This window comes from Electrophorus electricus, chromosome 6 (assembly GCF_041902795.1).
Source record: "Electrophorus electricus isolate QZ-2024a chromosome 6, ASM4190279v1, whole genome shotgun sequence".
NCBI classification, from domain to species: domain Eukaryota; kingdom Metazoa; phylum Chordata; class Actinopteri; order Gymnotiformes; family Gymnotidae; genus Electrophorus; species Electrophorus electricus.
Window position 1 is genome coordinate 30,969,556 of NC_137502.1, and position 18,816 is coordinate 30,988,371.

The 18,816-nt window shown below is 41.4% G+C and overlaps 3 protein-coding genes across 4 annotated transcripts in view; 1 reads left to right on the plus strand and 2 right to left on the minus strand.

Annotated features, from left to right (window-relative positions):
* dgat1a (diacylglycerol O-acyltransferase 1a) overlaps nucleotides 1-13,039 on the plus strand; it is a 15,815-nt gene extending 2,776 nt beyond the window's left edge. The window contains exons 2-18 of the mRNA XM_035525019.1: nucleotides 386-583; nucleotides 2,000-2,087; nucleotides 6,037-6,077; nucleotides 6,522-6,607; nucleotides 6,887-6,939; nucleotides 7,079-7,184; nucleotides 7,585-7,713; nucleotides 8,657-8,731; nucleotides 8,918-9,021; nucleotides 9,274-9,312; nucleotides 9,445-9,486; nucleotides 9,941-9,985; nucleotides 10,098-10,210; nucleotides 10,669-10,734; nucleotides 10,929-11,016; nucleotides 11,221-11,283; nucleotides 11,377-13,039. Of these exons, the coding sequence (XP_035380912.1) occupies nucleotides 386-583; nucleotides 2,000-2,087; nucleotides 6,037-6,077; nucleotides 6,522-6,607; nucleotides 6,887-6,939; nucleotides 7,079-7,184; nucleotides 7,585-7,713; nucleotides 8,657-8,731; nucleotides 8,918-9,021; nucleotides 9,274-9,312; nucleotides 9,445-9,486; nucleotides 9,941-9,985; nucleotides 10,098-10,210; nucleotides 10,669-10,734; nucleotides 10,929-11,016; nucleotides 11,221-11,283; nucleotides 11,377-11,538 (1,498 nt within the window). The 3' untranslated portion in view covers nucleotides 11,539-13,039. The remainder of the gene's footprint in view (nucleotides 1-385; nucleotides 584-1,999; nucleotides 2,088-6,036; nucleotides 6,078-6,521; nucleotides 6,608-6,886; nucleotides 6,940-7,078; nucleotides 7,185-7,584; nucleotides 7,714-8,656; nucleotides 8,732-8,917; nucleotides 9,022-9,273; nucleotides 9,313-9,444; nucleotides 9,487-9,940; nucleotides 9,986-10,097; nucleotides 10,211-10,668; nucleotides 10,735-10,928; nucleotides 11,017-11,220; nucleotides 11,284-11,376) is intronic.
* Nucleotides 13,040-13,125: 86 nt separating this feature from the next.
* cfap20 (cilia and flagella associated protein 20) lies at nucleotides 13,126-15,966 on the minus strand. The gene is made up of 6 exons (XM_027001318.3): nucleotides 15,374-15,966; nucleotides 14,922-15,001; nucleotides 14,551-14,662; nucleotides 14,164-14,352; nucleotides 13,493-13,603; nucleotides 13,126-13,309 (listed from the first exon to the last, which is right to left on the minus strand). Exons 1-6 carry the CDS (start codon nucleotides 15,455-15,457, stop codon nucleotides 13,304-13,306), a joined length of 582 nt encoding a protein of 193 aa, XP_026857119.1. The 5' UTR covers nucleotides 15,458-15,966; the 3' UTR covers nucleotides 13,126-13,303.
* Nucleotides 15,967-16,371: 405 nt separating this feature from the next.
* Nucleotides 16,372-18,813, minus strand: oxsm (3-oxoacyl-ACP synthase, mitochondrial). 2 transcript variants are annotated; one of them, XM_027001317.3, is made up of 3 exons: nucleotides 18,712-18,813; nucleotides 17,420-18,423; nucleotides 16,372-16,964 (listed from the first exon to the last, which is right to left on the minus strand). In XM_027001317.3, the coding sequence occupies exons 2-3, from the start codon at nucleotides 18,406-18,408 to the stop codon at nucleotides 16,778-16,780; spliced, it is 1,176 nt and encodes a 391-aa protein (XP_026857118.2). In that variant the 5' UTR covers nucleotides 18,409-18,423; nucleotides 18,712-18,813; the 3' UTR covers nucleotides 16,372-16,777. The 2 variants fall into 2 exon arrangements, with proteins under 2 accessions (XP_026857118.2, XP_026857117.2); XM_027001316.3 differs by having other exon boundaries at nucleotides 16,372-17,050.
* Between the last annotated feature and the right edge of the window lie 3 nt (nucleotides 18,814-18,816).

Genomic DNA, 18,816 nt, shown 5'->3' on the forward strand with positions numbered 1-18,816 from the left:
GGTAATATAGGCTATTGCTGCTGAACCATATAAATGGTCACGGGCATGTTTTGTAGGTCGTGACAACGAATCGGGGGGGAGGGAAGCATACTTAGGACATTTTTGGTGGCGATGAATTGATGTCTTCTTTTGCTGTGGCTACGATATATTTTAAAAAAAGACACGGTAATATGTCGAATTTCTTTCTCCATTCCCCATTCGCGTTGCGCGATATCTGCGCAGCCTGCAACTGGAGTGCCTGACAGTGATGAACGTACCCATCCTTTTTTTATGCGACGCACAGATCTCAATGATCAGTTCAGCCACATGAGAACATGAGAGAGACGCCAGCTTTATTATAACAATGTGTGGTCCGTCTTAACCTAAACCGAACCATGGGCGACAGGTATGAGAAAGGCCCCGTAACGCGCAGACGAAGAACGACCATTTCTGGAGAAACAGCGGGGACAAGTTCAAAGCAAGCCAACGGGAGCAAGCCTAGCGCTGCAGCAGAGTCCAGGCACCTGAGAGGGGACAAGGCGCACGACACATCCGCGGCTCGCAAACAGAGGAGCAGTAATGATGTTCTTAAGGATAAACTCAGGTGAAAAGCATTTTGGATCCGTAGGCTGAAAATGTGCTTCCTTTTTTTCGATGTCTGGCGAATACGTGAGCTGACACAATGACAGTCAGTTCAGGTAACGGCACCCACGGGTTCTGCTTTTGTAAGAAAAAATGTGAAATGTTCTTGATTGGCTACTGCAATGGTGACATATTCCAAAAACAACTGATTACAATGTATGCCAAACCTCTCATTAAATAGATGAAACTAACAGGGTAGCAGTACATTAATATGCGACAAATTGACTCGTCCCTATTCAGTTACTACATTTTTTTTTTTTTTTTACTACAGATTCCTCCCTGCCATGCAACACAGGATTCAATTACTTGTTACGCCTGGTGTTATCACACTAGACCTGACACACTTTAAAGTGCATAGTGCCAGTCGTTTCCCATTTCCTTAACGCAAGGGCATCTGATCTGTAATAGACATTAATTGATTAGGCTGTACAGTGTAATTACATGGATAACATGCAAGTGGTGGTTCTAAAGATAGACTAATATTAAGGTCATGTTGCGTATACATGGTGTATAAAAGTATGTACAGGACCAGCTCACAAACATTTGAAAAGCCTTAACTTATTTATTACAAAAATAATTGAAATAGTTTATTACATATTCTGCAGTTAGTCCAATTGGAATTGAAAGCTTGGTGTTCAGTGTTTTCATTTGCATTAACTGGGCATTGGGTGTTGTCCCTCTCAAAAAATTGCTGTTATAACAGCAAAGTCATGCAGGAGCCCATATTGTGTTTGAGTTTCATATTATAGGAAGGTACTAGTAGCAATGAATGAATGAAAATCATTCAAGTGCTAAAAAGGTAGTGGGCCTTGTTTGCCAGGCCAAAATTTGAGTGTTCTCTATTCAGTGTAAATATTTGTGTTTGTAAATTAGAGGCGAGAGTGAGGGAAGTGAAAGCGTTGTTTATAGCTTGACTGTCTACATAGGCTTAGAAATGGAGATGAGTGTTAACGCTTGTGTGCATGTGTATGTGCCCTCCACTCTAAGATTTACCACTTGCTGAAATATTTCTCAGCACCAGCAGAAATGTGCCTATTTTCACACTTCCCGTGTTATAAGTTCCATAATTGACCAATGTCAGCTCACACCTTGTAGTTTTCACAACATAAATGACCTTGCTTTTCCAAATACATTTCTTCAGAAATAGCTGGCTAGCGAGAGAGAGAAAGAGAACTTTAATTTCTGAAACACTGCTGTCTTTTTACCAATTTCCCTTCACTCACTCATTCAATGACACTCATGGAATTCAGTTTAAGATTGTAGGTGATCTGTAATGAAGTGTGAACCAGCTCAGGGGCATGTTAGTTCCTGTGATAAGCCAACATTTCTGGTGATGAATGCTTTTAAAATCATTTGTTTTCCTTTGATCTCCCCTTAGCTGTCATCGACTGCAGGAGTCCCTTCTCAGCTCAGAAAGTGGCTACAGCAACTACAGGGGGATCCTCAACTGGTGTGTGGTCATGCTGGTAAGCCGCTGTGGACTAGAAAGGGTTATGACCTGACCTTAAAAAGGAAAATCATAATTTCAAGATATGCCACTGGCTTACTGGCTCCTTGCTCTAATGGCTTATGACTTTTTTGGAATCAGACTATGAGAGCATTTGCCAGTGTGGTTTTGAATTGATTTTGCATTCAAAGCACTTGTATACTCCATATTAATGAACTGCATCAAACTGCACTCACTGCCTGATTAACCAGCTTTCCAAATAGCTAAAGTGACATTTTCTATAAAATGCATAACTGTAGATCATTTTTAACACAGCAGTCATCACATATTTGATCCAGTGTATCTAGCATCAACCTGAACTGAGACCTTGTTCCTAATTCAGTGCAGAATGCTTGCAGCGGATTGCTAACAAACTGGGCCATTACAGGCCAAATGGCAATATTTTCAGGCTTAAATGGTGTAGGGCAGTGCTAGCAGTGGAACCCACCCCTTCCCCCGCAGTTTGACCATTAGTGCCGACATGGAGCTGGTGCTAAGGCCTTGGAGATGCCGCTCATGACTGACGATGGTTATTTTTATGTGTCCTCTTGTCCTCCCACTTTGCCGAGCCCTGGAGTCTCTCCACCTGGCAGATCATGGGCTTTATACAAATAAACATACATGCTATTCAGTACTAGCAGTGGAGCATGAACGGGTGTTGTCTAACAAACAGATATTAGACATTGCTCTAAGGTGGCCTTGTTCAACCATTGTGCTCATTCCAGCCATTTCAGCCTCATAAAGACCTTGTTTATTAGCTGGATAGTGCAGTCTGGTGTACAATGGGGAGGGGGGGCAGTCAAACAAGCCACACAGGGATAGTCCATGACCAGGATTGAGAAAGACTGTTACTGGGGTCATAAAAGGAAGTTGTTTGATCTCCACTTCCATCACATACCCTTCTGTGAGGCCAGATTTAGAGAGCTACAGAAAACTCACTGCAAGGAGAAAGTAAAGGTCACCAACTGCAGGTACATCACAATAGGACAAGAGTTGAATACAATGAAATGGTTATGTGTATGAGTGCACTAAGATATTTTAAGAGGGAGAAGCTGAATACAGGAACTGTCAAGCAACACACACACACACACACACACACACACACACACACACACACACACACACACACACACACACACACATAAAGGGACATTTTAAATGTTAGCATGACCACTGGTAGAAAGTGTGTAAAACAAAAGTTGGCATACTATAATAAGGTTCTGTAGTAGCACAAGGCACTTGTGACACAAAGGTCATGGGTTCAATTCCAAGGGAGCAAACTATCATGCTGATAAACATTTAAGTTGCTTTTACACTTGAGTGTCTTCCAAATTATGTTAATGTACAATGTATGGACCTATACTACTATGCATTATCCAGATAATGAGGCTGATTATGAGTTTAATAAATATTTGAACATTTCCATCTCAAACCAGTCATAAACTACACTCATAGAAAACCTGTACTCATACAGAGATGCCTAATTTGGGTTTTCAAGGGCCACAGCGCTACATAATTGACTGTTTGTGCTGCATTGACACTCCTGATGTAACAAATGCGTGGCTGGATTATTAGCTAATTACATAATTCGTGTCTCCAGAGGGCAGTCATATGGGCAGGGCAGGCACCCCTGTAGAACATGAACTGTCTGTTCTCTGATGCCAAACCCCCCAGAGTGGGAGCTTATCATTTCATGCTTCCATCATAGCCACCAAAGCTTGTATCAGATAAATCCTTACATATGGACCTTGCACTGGCATCTTCGGACCACATGAGCACATGTTTTCAGCCAGAAACTCCAACACCTCATCAGGAACCATTTATAAATCCTTTTTTAAAATTCCCTTTGTCTTTTGAGTGCAACCTCCGAGTATGATGAACCTTGCTTAATTCTTTGACTCTGCATATGACCCCTAACTGAAATGTGCAATAGATGCTGGTGCAACTGTGGTGGGCTTGTGGTGTAGCAGGACATGAGCTCAGCGTGTCCAAGGGACTTGGCTTTGTCATACCACTTGCCATACATAGCTGCAGAAGACAGCTCTTTCACTCTCTTTCCCCATTTAGCCTACCTCTCAGCAAGCACAGTTGTAAATGTAGTTAACATCTCACTTAGAAACCTTTTGTGACAGTGTGAAAGTTTAACGCGTATACTTCCTATATCTCCCAGACAGCTGCTTCACATGCGTTTACACTTGTAAATCGTGAATATGTAAGAGTTCTCTATGCCTCATATCAAGGTTTCTATTAACATACAAAAAAAACAAAAGCCTATCCATGATACAACCTGACCCCTGAGGGAGCCCCCATCCTCTCCTATCCTCTTAACCTTTTACCCCACTCTTTCACCCAGTGATCTCTAGACCACCGTAAACACAGTGCATTTTTTGTTGGTCGCATGGTGCAATGCAGCTCCATGTCGATGTGCTGCGAACACAGCGCCTGTGCCACTCCTGTTCAGGCCGGTACTTGGATACCGTTTCAGCAACGACTGAATTTATATGTAGAGAGAAACACACAGGCGTTCCTCCGCTGAGCCGCAAGAGGTCTCTTGAAGTTCATTTCTTTTGCACGCCAATCAAAACTTAAACATTCCAGAGGATTATTTTAACGAGCGCCACGCTCTTCTCTAAAAATAAATGGGCCATTTCTCCTGAAGCGCCGAGAGAAAGTGGAGCGGCGGCGGTCGCCTTCAGTGCCACTGAGACCAATCCGCAAAGTCAGTATTAATCCTGTCTTTGAAACAAGATCACACTGATGTCCTCACTGGGATTCTCCTCTTCTCATCCTAGTCCCTCCGAACGTCCCCGAACGCTTTGCGCCCGGTAATGAATAATTATGGACGTTAAGTAGGAAACCACTGGTTTGGGGAGATTTCGGAGGAAGAAAGTAGACCTTGTGACTGAGGAAGATGGTCCTCAGTGAGTTAGAACTATGAAAAAAGAAACTCTGAACCAACATTGTGCATGTCCTCCATTTTTTCCCTTGCATAATGTGAATTAATGTCATCTTCTTATATAATAGTCAATTTAATCTCTTATACAGTCTGTGCATCTTATAGGCTACTTCAGTTAAAAGCAAACCTTGCTATAATGCTATAATTTCACTTTAACTGTTACAACAAACACATATAATATGCAAAATAATACAGGAAAGAAAAAATCATTGGGAACATGGAATTTGGAGAAAAGTTCTGCTTGTACTGCTGGAAACAAATATCTGTTTCCAGTGCCTGTCATTTCATAAATCGTGGCCTTAAATACACATGAATTTAGGGAAATGAGCTGAAGCAGGAGGCCAAAAGCCTTTTGGTAATGACCACGGCATGGGTTTGTGAAACCATCAGTCAAAAAACTGCCATAATGAGGTCGAGCTGGACTTTGGCCCAGCACCACACTGTCCAGTCAGTCGCTGGATGGTTAAATAGATCTGGATGTCACTCAGATCTTACTTTTCCTTGAACATTTTCTTGTGCTGTGCCTCGGTTTCCTTAGTGCTTCCTTGACAGCAGAAAAAGATCTATGAAGAGGGAGAAGATTTGAAGTTTAAGCTTTTTGTTCTGTAGTCACAAAGGATGGCAGCGCTGAGGCATACATGCTGTGGGTCTCGTTAGCAGTCGCACGTGTAGCGGTGTGGACAGAGGTCACACTCCTTTACAGCAGCCTTTATCAGGAGGAGGGCTTCACTGATAATGCAGCGCAGCCCTGTACATCACAGAGCTTGGGACTTTGATCCCTGCCTTAGCACTGATCTCTGCCTTAGAGTATGTACCAAATAGAGATATTCAGGAAGCAAAAAAAATAACCCTTCCAGATCATTAACTGTAGCATTCTATAAACTGACAGCAGGATATTCTCTCTCTCTCTCTCTCTCTCTCTCTCTCTCTCTCTCTCTCTCTCTCTCTCTCTCTCTCTCTCTCTCTCTCATAGGTCTTGTCTAACGCACGCCTTTTCCTGGAGAACCTTATAAAGTAAGTATGTAGTGAATTAGGTGAAATGACCATACCTAATAATAATAACTTGACAATAATGAGAGAGCACAAGCTAATCATTGCTCAAATCCCCAACTATTAAAACAGAAACTGCAAAACAAATCAGCATTGAAGGAGAACATCCGCACTGCAGTGTTTATGGCAGGAATTGACAAGGGTCTTGATCATATCGCTGGCGCTTGAACTCACATGACCATTACAACTTTGCCATATATCCATCTGTGTCTGTGTCTGTGTCTTCTGCATTTTCAGCATGCTGTTTTTTTCCCGTATGCCATTCTTAAAGTTCAACAAATCAAATACACTCAGTTTCAGCTATTTAATTAGGGTGAGAAGTATAAAAACATAGGCTACACAGTCCTATGGAATCTTGTGGCAGTGAAAATGTATGATGTTGCTTCTCTATTGCCTTTAACTCTGTAGATATGGGATACTGGTAGACCCCATCCAGGTGGTCTCCCTCTTCTTAAAGGACCCGTACAGCTGGCCTGCTGCATGCCTTATCATAGGTAATCCTCTGGATTTTGTTTTGTTTGTTTTTTGGTTTATTACTTATTTTTGTGGTTTTACTATTCAACCCATATCAGGTGAAAAAAAAATCAGATCCGTCCAGTATCCGAAACTGGTTCTGGCTGATCACTAGCTGTAGCTGTCTAATGGAAAACCATAACTGCCGCACTGTGTTTGTCTTGCCTTCCAGACATAACTCCTCACAATATTATAATGTCCATATTTAACGCTGTCTGGGTAAGGGGAAGCAGGTCCGACTTGTGGATTTTCTCTTTCAGTGTCCAACGTGTTCATAATGGCGGCTCTGTACATGGAGCGGAGGCTGGCTGTGGTGAGTGAGGCATCATGATCGCTAAGGCTATTGGAGAAACCCCCTGATTGCTGACAGGATGGATGTATCTCTGCAGAGATGTACGAGTGTATGAAGACTTGTGAATGTTGGTTGTTTTGACTGGTCTCTCTCGATTCAGGGCACAATCTCAGAGAATGTTGGAACATTCCTTTATTGTGTCAATCTGGCTACTGTTTTGTGCTTTCCGTCATCCGCTGTCCTCATGATGACCTCCATAACCCCAGGTATGGTTTGGCATTTACATGAAGATGCACACACATAAACGATGGGAAGTTGTATCACAGGAATACACTATCCACGTTTTATAGACTGCCTTTGGTATTTACAGCCATGTCATTATCTGTTTTGACTGTTGCCATATACAGTTGTGTTATCTCTCAAACATTTTATTACCTGTTACACTACTGTATCATATTACTGGAAACATTCTGAAATGGTAATATTATTGTAGATTTTGTTTGAAATTGCTGTTTTTAAATGATCCTGTTGTTGAAATGTAACTTATTGTTTTGTGTATGGTGTTTATATAGTCTTCTTTTCTTGTGTGTGTGTGTGTGTGTGTGTGTGTGTGTGTGTGTGTGTGTGTGTGTGTGTGTGTGTGTATTTGTGTGTTTGTGTTGGCAGTGGGTGGAGTCTTTACTCTGGCAGTGTACACAGTGCTTTTCCTGAAACTCTACTCCTACAAGGATGTGAACAAGTGGTGCAGGGAGATTAGGCAGGCCAAAGCCCGCATGCTGTCACGTTCCAACTCCTGTGAGTCTAGCCGAGCCCCCGCCTCATGCTCCTATAGTGTACAGTGTGGTTGTGGTACCCAGACCAAAGCAACCAAGCCCCCACCTCATGCTCCTATAGTGTACAGTGTGGTTGTGGTACCCAGACCAATGCAACCAAGCCCCCGCCTCATGCTCCTATAGTGTACAGTGCGGTTGTGTTACCCAGACCAAAGCAACCAAGCCCCCGCCTCATGCTCCTATAGTGTACAGTGTGGATGTGGCACACAGACCAAAGCGGCTACACTGCATCACAAAAGGGTTTGCAAGGTTGGAGGAGCAAGTTGAGTATTAAAATGATCTGTATTTTTTCCCATATAACACACTATGCTATAACACTAGTGGAGATATTAATGTATGTTGCAGAGTGCTCAGAGCAATGATTTCTTGTTTTTCTTCTGAAGTAATATGTTGTCAGGTTAACACTGGCATGCTAAGATATAAATGTGTTTTGACTGTTGTGTTGTTAAATCTAACTGGCAACCAGAGGAACTGATCCATGCACCATGCCAGAAGTGTATGTGTGTGTGTGTGTGTGTGTGTGTGTGTGTGACCCAGGTGTCTTGATTACTGTGTGTTTGAATATTTTAACTCTCCTGCCATAGTAAACTGAATGTACAAACACCCTGTACACATTCCACTCTGCCTCTTTGCTGTCATACTGGTGATAAAGACCTCCTTGATAGTCTTGATAATGATGCCCTCTGCTGGAGAGATTGCTCTACTATCCTTCATTTCAGTTATTCATCAGAACAGCAAGGCTATGGATAACATACCCAATATGAAAAGCTCCAAACTGAATCTTAGAAGATTTGACATAAAGAGAAGGACTTTCTCATTCATCTTTTATTTCACCATATAAGCAATATTGTCCATAGGTCTCTGACCTTTCTCCCTGCTCCGCTGACCCATGTACCCTTCTGCAGGTCCATCTGTGCACAAGGCAAATGGGAGCGCAGCACACAGTCATGTGACCTACCCAGGCAATCTTACCCATCGAGGTAGCGCCACCACACCTTTCTCCACTGAACTGAAGGCCTCAGTCAGGATTGTGATGTTGCATATATCACATATGCCGGGCATTCCTGATCTGGGATGTATATCATGTCCACCGCATTAACTCACTCTGATCTGATCATTGCTGTTGCTCTGGTTACCTGTTGTTGTGTTCTTCCCTTTCCGTACAGATATGTATTATTTTGTTTTTGCCCCAACACTGTGCTATGAGCTAAATTTTCCCCGATCTCCTCGGATACGGAAGCGCTTCCTGCTGAGGAGGCTTTTTGAGATGGTGAGACTCTTAATCACACCACAAACCAATCTCCATAATTAATTCAGCTTTTAAATTCATATATTAATATGGGGAAAAAAAGAATATTTATCTGCTGGTATTTCAGAGCTGCTATTTTTTCCATTCTGGAACATATTCCTTCATTCAGGACTTGACATTAGCTTCAGGGTGTGTCTGTATGTGTTTATATGATCCATTTTAGCCTCAGCATAATTCTTATATTTTAAAATAGGCACTTCTTTTTGCTTGCAGCTCTTTTTGATGCAATTACAAGTTGGATTAATACAGCAGGTATGTATAGATACATTACATTGCTCTACATTATTACTACATTATTCATTGCTCTTATTTGTTTCCTCGAGTTCTGTGTGTATGCCCTGTCCTTATAGTCTTCCTGTTTGTTTGTTTGTTTGTTTGTTGTAGTGGATGGTCCCCACCATTCAGAACTCCATGAAGCCTTTTCAGGTAAAAAGCTTCTTTATTCTACTGTCTGCACTGCAGTTGTGCTATGAGATTCATCCCGTGGATTACTTTGAGAGAAAAATCATTCATTACTACAGCAGACAGAATAAGGGGCCCAGGAGACCAGTCTGTCTAATTCACCACCTAGAGTACAAAATGTATGATGAAAGCCACTGGTAGCCTGAGACTACAGAGATGCATGGGTTGACTGGCAATTAGCAGTTTGAGTTTACCAACAGGTTTGGGGAAAAAAACAAAATTAGGCTGGATAAGTCAGGAGAAATAGGTCTCTATTTGGAAACCAAATGGAGGTCAGTAGCTTAAAGCAACAGTCAAAGAAATACAAAATTCAGTTGCTCAGTGTGATTTCATGGAGTGGGAGTTACCATGATTGGGTATAACTTTACATGTAGATGCATTCAGGTGGATATGAATAGTTTTGATTTGTTTGTGGCAGAACATGGACTTGTCGAGGATGGTGGAGCGCCTCCTGAAGCTCGCTGTGAGTACTGCAGAGGCCACGGCAGCAATAGTGTCACTGGTGCTTGGAGTGTTCCTTCTGTCCTCAGGGTGTCTAATGTCACAGGCACCAACTCCTCTGTCTTCTCCTACAGGTGCCCAATCATTTCATATGGCTCATCTTCTTTTACTGGTTTTTTCATTCCTCCATGAACTTCGTCGCTGAGCTGATGCAGTTTGGAGACCGAGAATTTTATAGGGACTGGTGGTGAGTTCATTCTTGATCTGTACTTGGTTTTCTAAAGCACAGTGAAGAATGAAGAGATGGATCGGAGCAATGCAGGCTCCTGGATTCGTGATTCTGTTTGTTGCTGGACTATAATGGAACGCATCCCATTTTCTCCAAAGTCTTTGCCATGCAGAGTCTGTCTGGGTACAGAAATTTGCTCTGACAAACAAAATGAGTTAATGGACTTTTACTCCACTTTTACTCCATGGAGACAGCTCTTTAGTAGCACATAAAACCTGCCCCATACCAGACCTTCGCAGAAAAAGCAAAGTTACAAAGCTAAGCTAGACTTGACAGTTATTTTTGTACTATTATGCTCAACTGACTGTGGAAGACACAGTAAGTGACAGTATATGAACAGCTGTAAATACAAACTTCAGTGTCAACCTGAAAAATGTGTTTAACTCTTGAGTGGTGTGATTTTCTTTTATTCGTAGGAACTCAGAAACTGTCCCCTATTTTTGGGCAAACTGGAATATCCCTGTTCATAAATGGTGCCTGCGGTGAGTTTGGGCTTTATCTAAGGTTAATACTCTTTATCTACATTATGAACACAAAGCACGTTTTATTTTTGCAATTCCTCTGTGTCCACATTAAGTTGTTTCTGCTGTGTATCCCGTCCAGGTTTGACAGCTCCATTTGTTTCAGATACAGATTTTCACACAATAAACAGTTTCTGCTTCTTAATTTCCCCCAGACACTTTTATAAACCCATGTTGAGAAGAGGTGTGAACAAACTGGCAGCCCAGTTGGCCGTGTTCCTGGTCTCCGCGTTCTTCCACGAGGTTGAGAGAGAGACAACAGCAGCACAAAATATCCCTCAGTAGACAATATTTAAGACAGCACTCTGCACACACATTAACTTTAGTCTTTGACTAAATAACAGTGAATGAATGCATCCTCCACCTCAGTCCTTATTTAGTTTACCTCAAGGCTCAGTTTGTGTCCAGAGAACTGCTCACATGTGATTTGTGCGGGATCTATTCCAGTACCTCGTGAGTTTCCCACTGAAGATGTTCCGGCTATGGGCGTTCATGGGAATGATGGTCCAGGTTAGGCAAAGTCCCTGTCACTTCTAATTATACACATTACCCACAAGCTTGGTAGCAGTTGTGTTGAGTTTTAAAACTGTAATTTTATTTCAGATTCCCCTTGCCATGTTTGTGGGCCGGTTCTTGAAGGGTAACTATGGCAACGCTGCAGTCTGGATCTCTCTGATCATTGGCCAGCCCATCGCTGTGTTGATGTACGTTCATGATTACTATGTGCTTCACTGTAGAGGCATGTCAGACGATGGGAAACTCTAAATAGGAAAGTTATACTTATTTTTAAAAGGAAATTAGAACATTTTAAGGATGTTTTTTGCCCAAATATAAAAAGGCAACAACAGACATCAACTTTGTTGCCACTATGAGACCTGTTTTTTGCAAAGGCATTTTACGAATGCATAGATAATGAGATGGTCTCTTGTGTTACCATGTGCAATGGTCCTGAAACACTGCCCAGCAAACGCAACACAGCATTGCAAAACCTTCTTTCATTTTGTACTTGAAGCTGTCACACTATAATGATCAGTGCAAACTTGTACAATTTGTACATTGCCAAAAATATTGGTTTTCCATTTTCATTTGTTTCTTGAACGTTAAATGCCGTATAGAACAGTGGTTTTACCCGTTTCCATTTTTATAGTCCTGATTCTTGATATAGTAAAGCTTTAAGTTTTTGCACTTTATCCAAAATGCATGCAATTTACTAAGATTTACAGAATTCCATTTAAAGAACTTCAGTAACTTCTTAGGATAGATTCACTGTATTTCCAGACCTTATTAAAATTGGCTACCCCAATTTATAATTGTGTGTAGCATGACCTTGCCGATACCTCTGAGAAACTTACCATTCTTCTGAAGCTTCTCACTAGGCTTATACACAGGCCAAGTAAACATGTCCCTTAATCTTTAAACCAACTCATTTTCAGAAAGGTTTATGAGGGTTTTTGAAGACTTACCCAATAGCCCACTGTTTAAGGAAAGTACTATGCACAATTATACCTCATGGGAAATAATTTAATAAGGCCTGGGATAGCAAACACTAAGCATATTTTTTGTCACTTATTGTTTATATTCAAGATTTAAATAAATAATATATATGATGTATATTTATCAAAAAAAAAAATCCAAAAACTAATTACCAATTGAGTAAAAGTTTTTTAGCTTTTACTTTCAATACACTCTCACTTTGTACAAAGAGCTGTCTTAATGGTATCAGAGAGATACACACTGTACTATTTTTGTTACATTAGTACTTTCATGTGCCTGACACACCAATGTCAAATGATGTAGGCAATAGTTTTAAACTTCCCTCACAGAATGTTCCGTTTCCCCCCGTGGAGCTACAGCATGTGTACTTTTGGGTCCTTAGCATGCCTGTTGCTGTACACCATTCCTACTCATACAAGCATTTTAAACCACTTTATTAGCCCTGGCTTACAAGGTTCTCTTACAGTTCAAGAGACTACAAATTGTTTGAAATGAAAGCTACAGAATAATGCATGTTTGCATGTTGTAGACTTAGATTTTAATACCAAAATTTCATATTTTTTTGTAATCTTGAGTTTTTATCCCCTCTTACCAAAGTATTATAAAAATACCCAGAACCTTTAACACTATGTGCAGGTTCAAAAATGAACCTGTATGCACATATAAGCCTGTGTAGACCTGCAACTGAAGATGCAAAGACATTCATACTGCAGTGCTGAGATTCCACTGTGGCAGCTGATGTTCCAGTTCAATAAAAATCTTTTAAACATGACTCATCTTTTAAATGTGAAATAACATGAAATCATACACAACTGCACTGCCTAAATGCTTTACATGTTGTATTCAGAGTTCATACTGTACCATATAAAACCATTTATTTATTCAATCAGGGAAGGCACACACAAACTAATCACATAGTTTCAAAATAACATTTAAAAATACAAAGCAAAGACAAAATTACTGTAAATTTGTCAGTTGTGGAAAAACTGCAGGTTTCTCAAGAGATTGAGAATAAGGAGTATTCAGATGTGCCACTTCACTGCTGTAAAAGAAGACAAGACCAGGAAAGGGAGGCATGACGTGACAGCAGGATTACAGCAAATCCAGTGAAATTCAGGCTGACCACTGGTAGCATTGTTGGTTATTTCAGTTTATGGTTGATGCAAGCACATTTGGTATACACAGTAACATGAACATGTGATGCACTGGACCAATATGTACGTACCTTTGCTTTGTTTTGCACTGGCAAATAAAGTTTAAATTCTGCCGGGAGTTCATCTTCAGCATAGAGTCTATCCGAAAAGTACACTCTTCTTATGCGGCAGTTTGCATGGATCTGCAAGATGATCAGACCATTCATTATTTTTTGTTGGTGTGGAAAAATATGGGGGAAAAAATGAAATACACTATGCAGGCTTTTTAAAGAAAAAAAAAAAAAAAAGTGTTTCTAAAAAAGTCTGTTTCTACCACAAATGTTCACATCTCACTGAAGAGCGGGTTTCCAGAACATCTTGTACCTGGCCTTCTACCAAATGGTCTGTGCTTACAAGACAAGAAATCTTAATCGCTGCCCCCCCCCCTCTTTATTCAAAATCCATGCATTCTATTCTGGAATTTTATACATATTTTGAAAAAGCCATGGAAACCCTTTCCAACCACATTTTTAACTCGGCTCTGCAGTGCTGTTCTATACCATTAGCAAGTGAATGCAAAATTTAATTACTTAAAATTTAATAAACATTGACAGATGTTTTAAAATCAGGATTTGGTCAATGTTAGTGTTAATTTAAGTTTTATTTCAATATACTTACTTAAACTTCTAGTCAATAACTACATTTCATTTTAGGTGCTTAAAAGCTCGAGCCACTTTTCCTCCATGCGGTATCCCTTCCCCACCTGTACACGGAGCGTCTCTATGTAGTTGGTGCCATAAGCCCGCCGTGTGAAGTCAGACAGATTGAACTGGATCTGGTTCCAGCCATCGTCCAGCCTCATGGGCATGGTGCAGATGAAAGGCTTCACCCGCGTGGTGCTCTGATAGTTGCTCGCTCTGAATCGCCGACGCACGTTCTTATCGTCCAGTACCTGAGATGTGAAGAAAAATCTCAAGATCTGGTGTTCTAACAATGTCATCCCATACACAACAAAATACATATTTTATTGTTTATATAAGACCACAAATAATAACACTAATAAACAGTAAATAATAAACATTAACAAAGTTAATGAATAAAGATCAAAATAGAGAAATATACCACAACATGCAAGTGGGATCATATATACCTGAACTTCGAATGTGAAATACTTCTTGAGATTCTTGATTATCATAACCAGGAAAGGAAGTTTTATGCCAAGGGTTTTTTTTGGATCTGCTGGGCATGTGATATAGGTTGTGCTGTGAAGGTGAGACACCACCAATCAGACTCCAGGCTCACAGTCCTGAAAACTCAGAGGTCCAATTTCCATCTCCATACTATTTCATATGATTGACCTAGTGTTCCGACATCTTCCCCACAGTGTTTTAATATCAGAGGTAGGAATATACGATAAGTCATTTAAATGTTCTTATATATCCCCTATATGCATGGGAAATTTGTTTCATCCTGATTATCTTCTTGTATGAAACGCTAATGACTGAGTAACCGTTAACTCACCTGACGTTAGTTCCCTCGACCTCAAGCACCAAAGACTGAATGTCGTTGTCAGTAATCCGCTTTATATGTCCATTTCTTACCTGCATCAAAGTGTTAGGCAGAATAAACTGGCTAGATAGGTTAGCTAAGAAAGGTAACTAACGTTACTGCACATTACCCATTAAACTTGACCATAGATAGCACAACAAGCACCACCTGTAGGCTATTTGACTAGAATCGATTAGAAATCTAACCTAGCTAGCGAGCTAACTTACTCTTTATGATTATAGCTAATTGACGGCCAATGTATCCACCCCAGAGTTTAATTTAACTGTCTTAGGTTTTCCAATAATTTCAGACTAACAAACCTAGCCTAGCTATCATGTCTTGGCTGGCTAGCTAGTTAGCTATCATAAACCAGATTAACGTTAAGGGGCTGGCGAGTCTGTAGGCTGTCACTAGCCATTTCTTACCTTTTTATCCCATATTTGGAGAGGTTTGCTCCCAATACTGTACAAAATGGACAAGAAACCGCTTTGAAATGTATTCTTAAACATAACGTTATTCCTGAAAACCTGCTTATTATAAACCACACATGCAAGTTCCGAATCTCTTTTCAATGCGCTAATTTGCCTTCAAAATTCCGCACAAATGAGACTTAGCTAGCGCTAGTTAGCTAAGCTAATTGTTCCGTGGCGGAACAAATTCACGGTGGTGGTGATCAGTCGTTCCACGCCAAAAAAAAAGAGAGAAAACCGCCACGTATTTTTACAAATCGATGAAAATACACCGCTTGCAAGACCCTAGTTAGCTCAAAAGAAAATGTCTTATGATCGCTTATATCGACGTCGGAACTCTTTCTAACGTTCCGGTTATTTATTTTTATCGGTGGTTAAATGCCAGCTAGCTTGACTTCCTGTCACTTAAAAGTACCTAGAATAATCTATACGTTAGAGAAACAAACATTTTGTGTCTCCACTATCCAACCTCTGCAACAAAACCGGTGAGCTTCCACGGTGGGTTTTTCGATTATTTTTGAGTTGCTATGTTACCGGACGCGGTTCACTTCACACGTCGGACCTTCATTGTTGACACACAGGTTGTCACAGTAACGTAAAGCTTTAGGTCGAGCATCGAGTGGAAAAGCCATAGCAGCAATCAGGAAAGAAATCCTACTTAATACAATACAATGTAAATTAAGAGACTCAATTTGTAACCAGCTTCTGATATTTGAGGATATCAAAAGGCTCCATAATTTTCATGGAAAACCCTTTGCAAAGCTACCTAAAGGATCCGCAAAGGATCCGCAAACGATCCGTAAACCCCAGAAGCCCCAGTCACCTTTTTGTCACCGCTGTTTTCATAACTGTAGGCTCAAGAAGAATATTTGGAATAACCCATCTTGATTTTTATGGATTTGCACTGTCAACAAGGATAAATGGCCATATGTGAACTCTATCAGTGTACTCTGTTACAAGGCCTTTTTCAAATATGTATTACCCGCACATTCAATGTAAAACAGTATCATCACTTCCAGTAAGTAAACCAATGATTAACAAGGGCATAACAATTACACACTTATGTTACCAGCATGAGAAATATCAGTCCAGTTAGTTATCCAATGAACACTGAGCTGCAATTTAAGCCAACTCACTCAACAGAATTAATTAAATCATAAACATCTGATCTGTTTAAGTGAAAAATACCAAATCACCCCCCCCCCATCATCATCATCATCATCATCATCTTATATGCTGCCCAGACACAGAGAGGCATTCGTTCCACCAAACCCAAAAGAGTTTGTGAGGGCAATTCGCCTGCCCTGCGTGCTCCAGGTCTGGGCAGCACAGGGTACATAGTTTAGGTCAAAGTCCAGCTCAGTCCGGTCCAGATTCAAAGTTGGGGGTAGGGTTCCATAGTAGCAGGCCAGTGCAGTGAAGGCTGCCTCCAAAGCACCTGCAGCTCCGAGAAGATGCCCTGTTGCCCCTTTGGTGGAGGAAACAGCAAGTGATTGGGTGTGCTGCTGGAAGAGCCTCTTTATTGCAGCATTCTCTGCAGCATCCCCTAGTGGCGTAGAGGTGGCATGGGCATTTATGTAAGTCACATCTGAGGGTGATATATCAGCATTGCGGAGAGCAGCTGACATGCACCTATTGAAAATCCAAATGTGAATTAATAAGATCTCTACTGTGAAACTTAGCATTTCAAAATGTATGAGGAAAAGAGAGTAGCAAAAAGTAATGATTAATGCTTTTAGTTTACATACATTTTTTGTCTTGTTCTTGAGGCAAATTTTGTAGTCATGTTTTATATTAGAATTAATTTTTATAGCCAGACATCTAAACTGTTTATAGAGATCTGTATAGCAGAGCCATTGGAAACTGACCATACTGAAATCCTACACACTGCATGAATATGCATGAATATTCAAGAATGGTATTATGTATATGCCACTCATCTAACCACCTATGAGATAAAATATATGTATTCAGAATATATGTATATGTTGGGAGCCCCACCTGAAAGCCCCATCTCCATCTGCAGTGGGTGCAGTGATGTGGCTGGCATCCCCTGAGAGACCATAGCCAAGCACTTCAGCATAGACACGGGCTCCTCTCTCTATGGCATGGCTGTACTTCTCCAGAACGACCACTGCTGCCCCCTCACCCATCACGAATCCCTCTCTCTCTGGGTGGAAGGGGCGAGAAGCCAGCCTGGGCTGCTGGTTCCAGCTGGTGCTGAGGGCCCGAGCCCGCGCAAATCCCGCTATGGACAGAGGGCTGATGCATGCCTCTGTGCCACCGGCGACCATTGCCACGGCGTCTCCATGGGCGATGAAGCGGGCAGCATCGCCGATGGCGTGTGCCCCAGTGGTGCAGGCGGTGGACGCAGCGTGGTTGGGGCCCTTCAGCTTGTGCTTGATGCTGATGTGCCCGGCAGCCATGTTGACCAAGATACGAGGGACAAAGAAAGGGCTCACCTTGCTGTAGCCCCGCTCCTGGAAAGCTGTGGCAGTGCGGGCGATTTCCTCCAGGGACACCATGCCCATGCCTACAGCCACGCCCGTGTTCCACTGTTCCTCAGGGCTTTTGGGATACCACCCACAGTCCTCCAGTGCTAGCTGGGCAGCACCAAGCGCCATGACGGTGGCAGGGGACATGCTGTTGATTTCCCCTCGTGAAGCAAACGCTTCTTCCTTAAACTCCCCTTTGCCATCACCTCTGGGAACCCGCGCAGCAACCTTACATGGAGTCACTTTGTATTCCTCAGAGTCTAGTGCTACTATTCCACTCTCTCCGTCAATCAGACGCTGCCAGGGTAGAGATGTTCCGGTTCCAAGGGGAGACACGAGTCCTATTCCAGTGATGACCACCCTCCTGGGAGAGTTATCAGTGCTACGGTTGTTGTAACGCCTCTGATTAGTTTTGATATTCGTGCACGACTTGACATTGGAAAGCGCTCGGCCATAATACTTTAATGACAACTTCTGGCAATAAGCCAAAGACATTTCTTACCTCTAGTCCTGAAAAACATATAAATAGACCGAAAATGCTCGTTGTTTCAGCGTGAAGCTTTACATTTTTTGTTATGATATAAGCCTCTTGATCTTGACTGTTTCATGCTTATTCAGTTTCATGCATATTTAATGCCTATTGTAGGTATAGGTTAGCACAAATGCCTATAAATTGAGCTGTATTAGGCTACTTTGTTTATATAAATGCAGCATAACCGTTGATTTACAAAATATCATTAAAGTTAACATCTTTAAGACATTTACTACGGTAGAAATAGTGACTGGTTGCATCGTTACCTTATTATGGAACCGAAGCAAATCTAGTCTGTTTACCTCGTTAGATTACTTCACGTGCATTTAGCACAAAAGACATGAAAACAAATGCTTTGCCGAAACGCTACC

Coding starts and splice junctions, on each gene's coding strand:
- cfap20 (XM_027001318.3), bottom strand. CDS start 15,457: ATGTTTAAGAATACATTTCAAAGCGGTTTCTTGTCCATTTTGTACAGT. Junction 15,002..15,373: donor TCCAAATATGGGATAAAAAG/GTAAGAAATGGC, acceptor ACTTTGATGCAG/GTAAGAAATGGACATATAAA. Junction 14,663..14,921: donor GTCGAGGGAACTAACGTCAG/GTGAGTTAACGG, acceptor TCACCTTCACAG/CACAACCTATATCACATGCC.
- oxsm (XM_027001316.3), bottom strand. CDS start 18,408: ATGTCTTTGGCTTATTGCCAGAAGTTGTCATTAAAGTATTATGGCCGA. Junction 17,051..17,419: donor GATGGAGATGGGGCTTTCAG/GTGGGGCTCCCA, acceptor GATTTTCAATAG/GTGCATGTCAGCTGCTCTCC.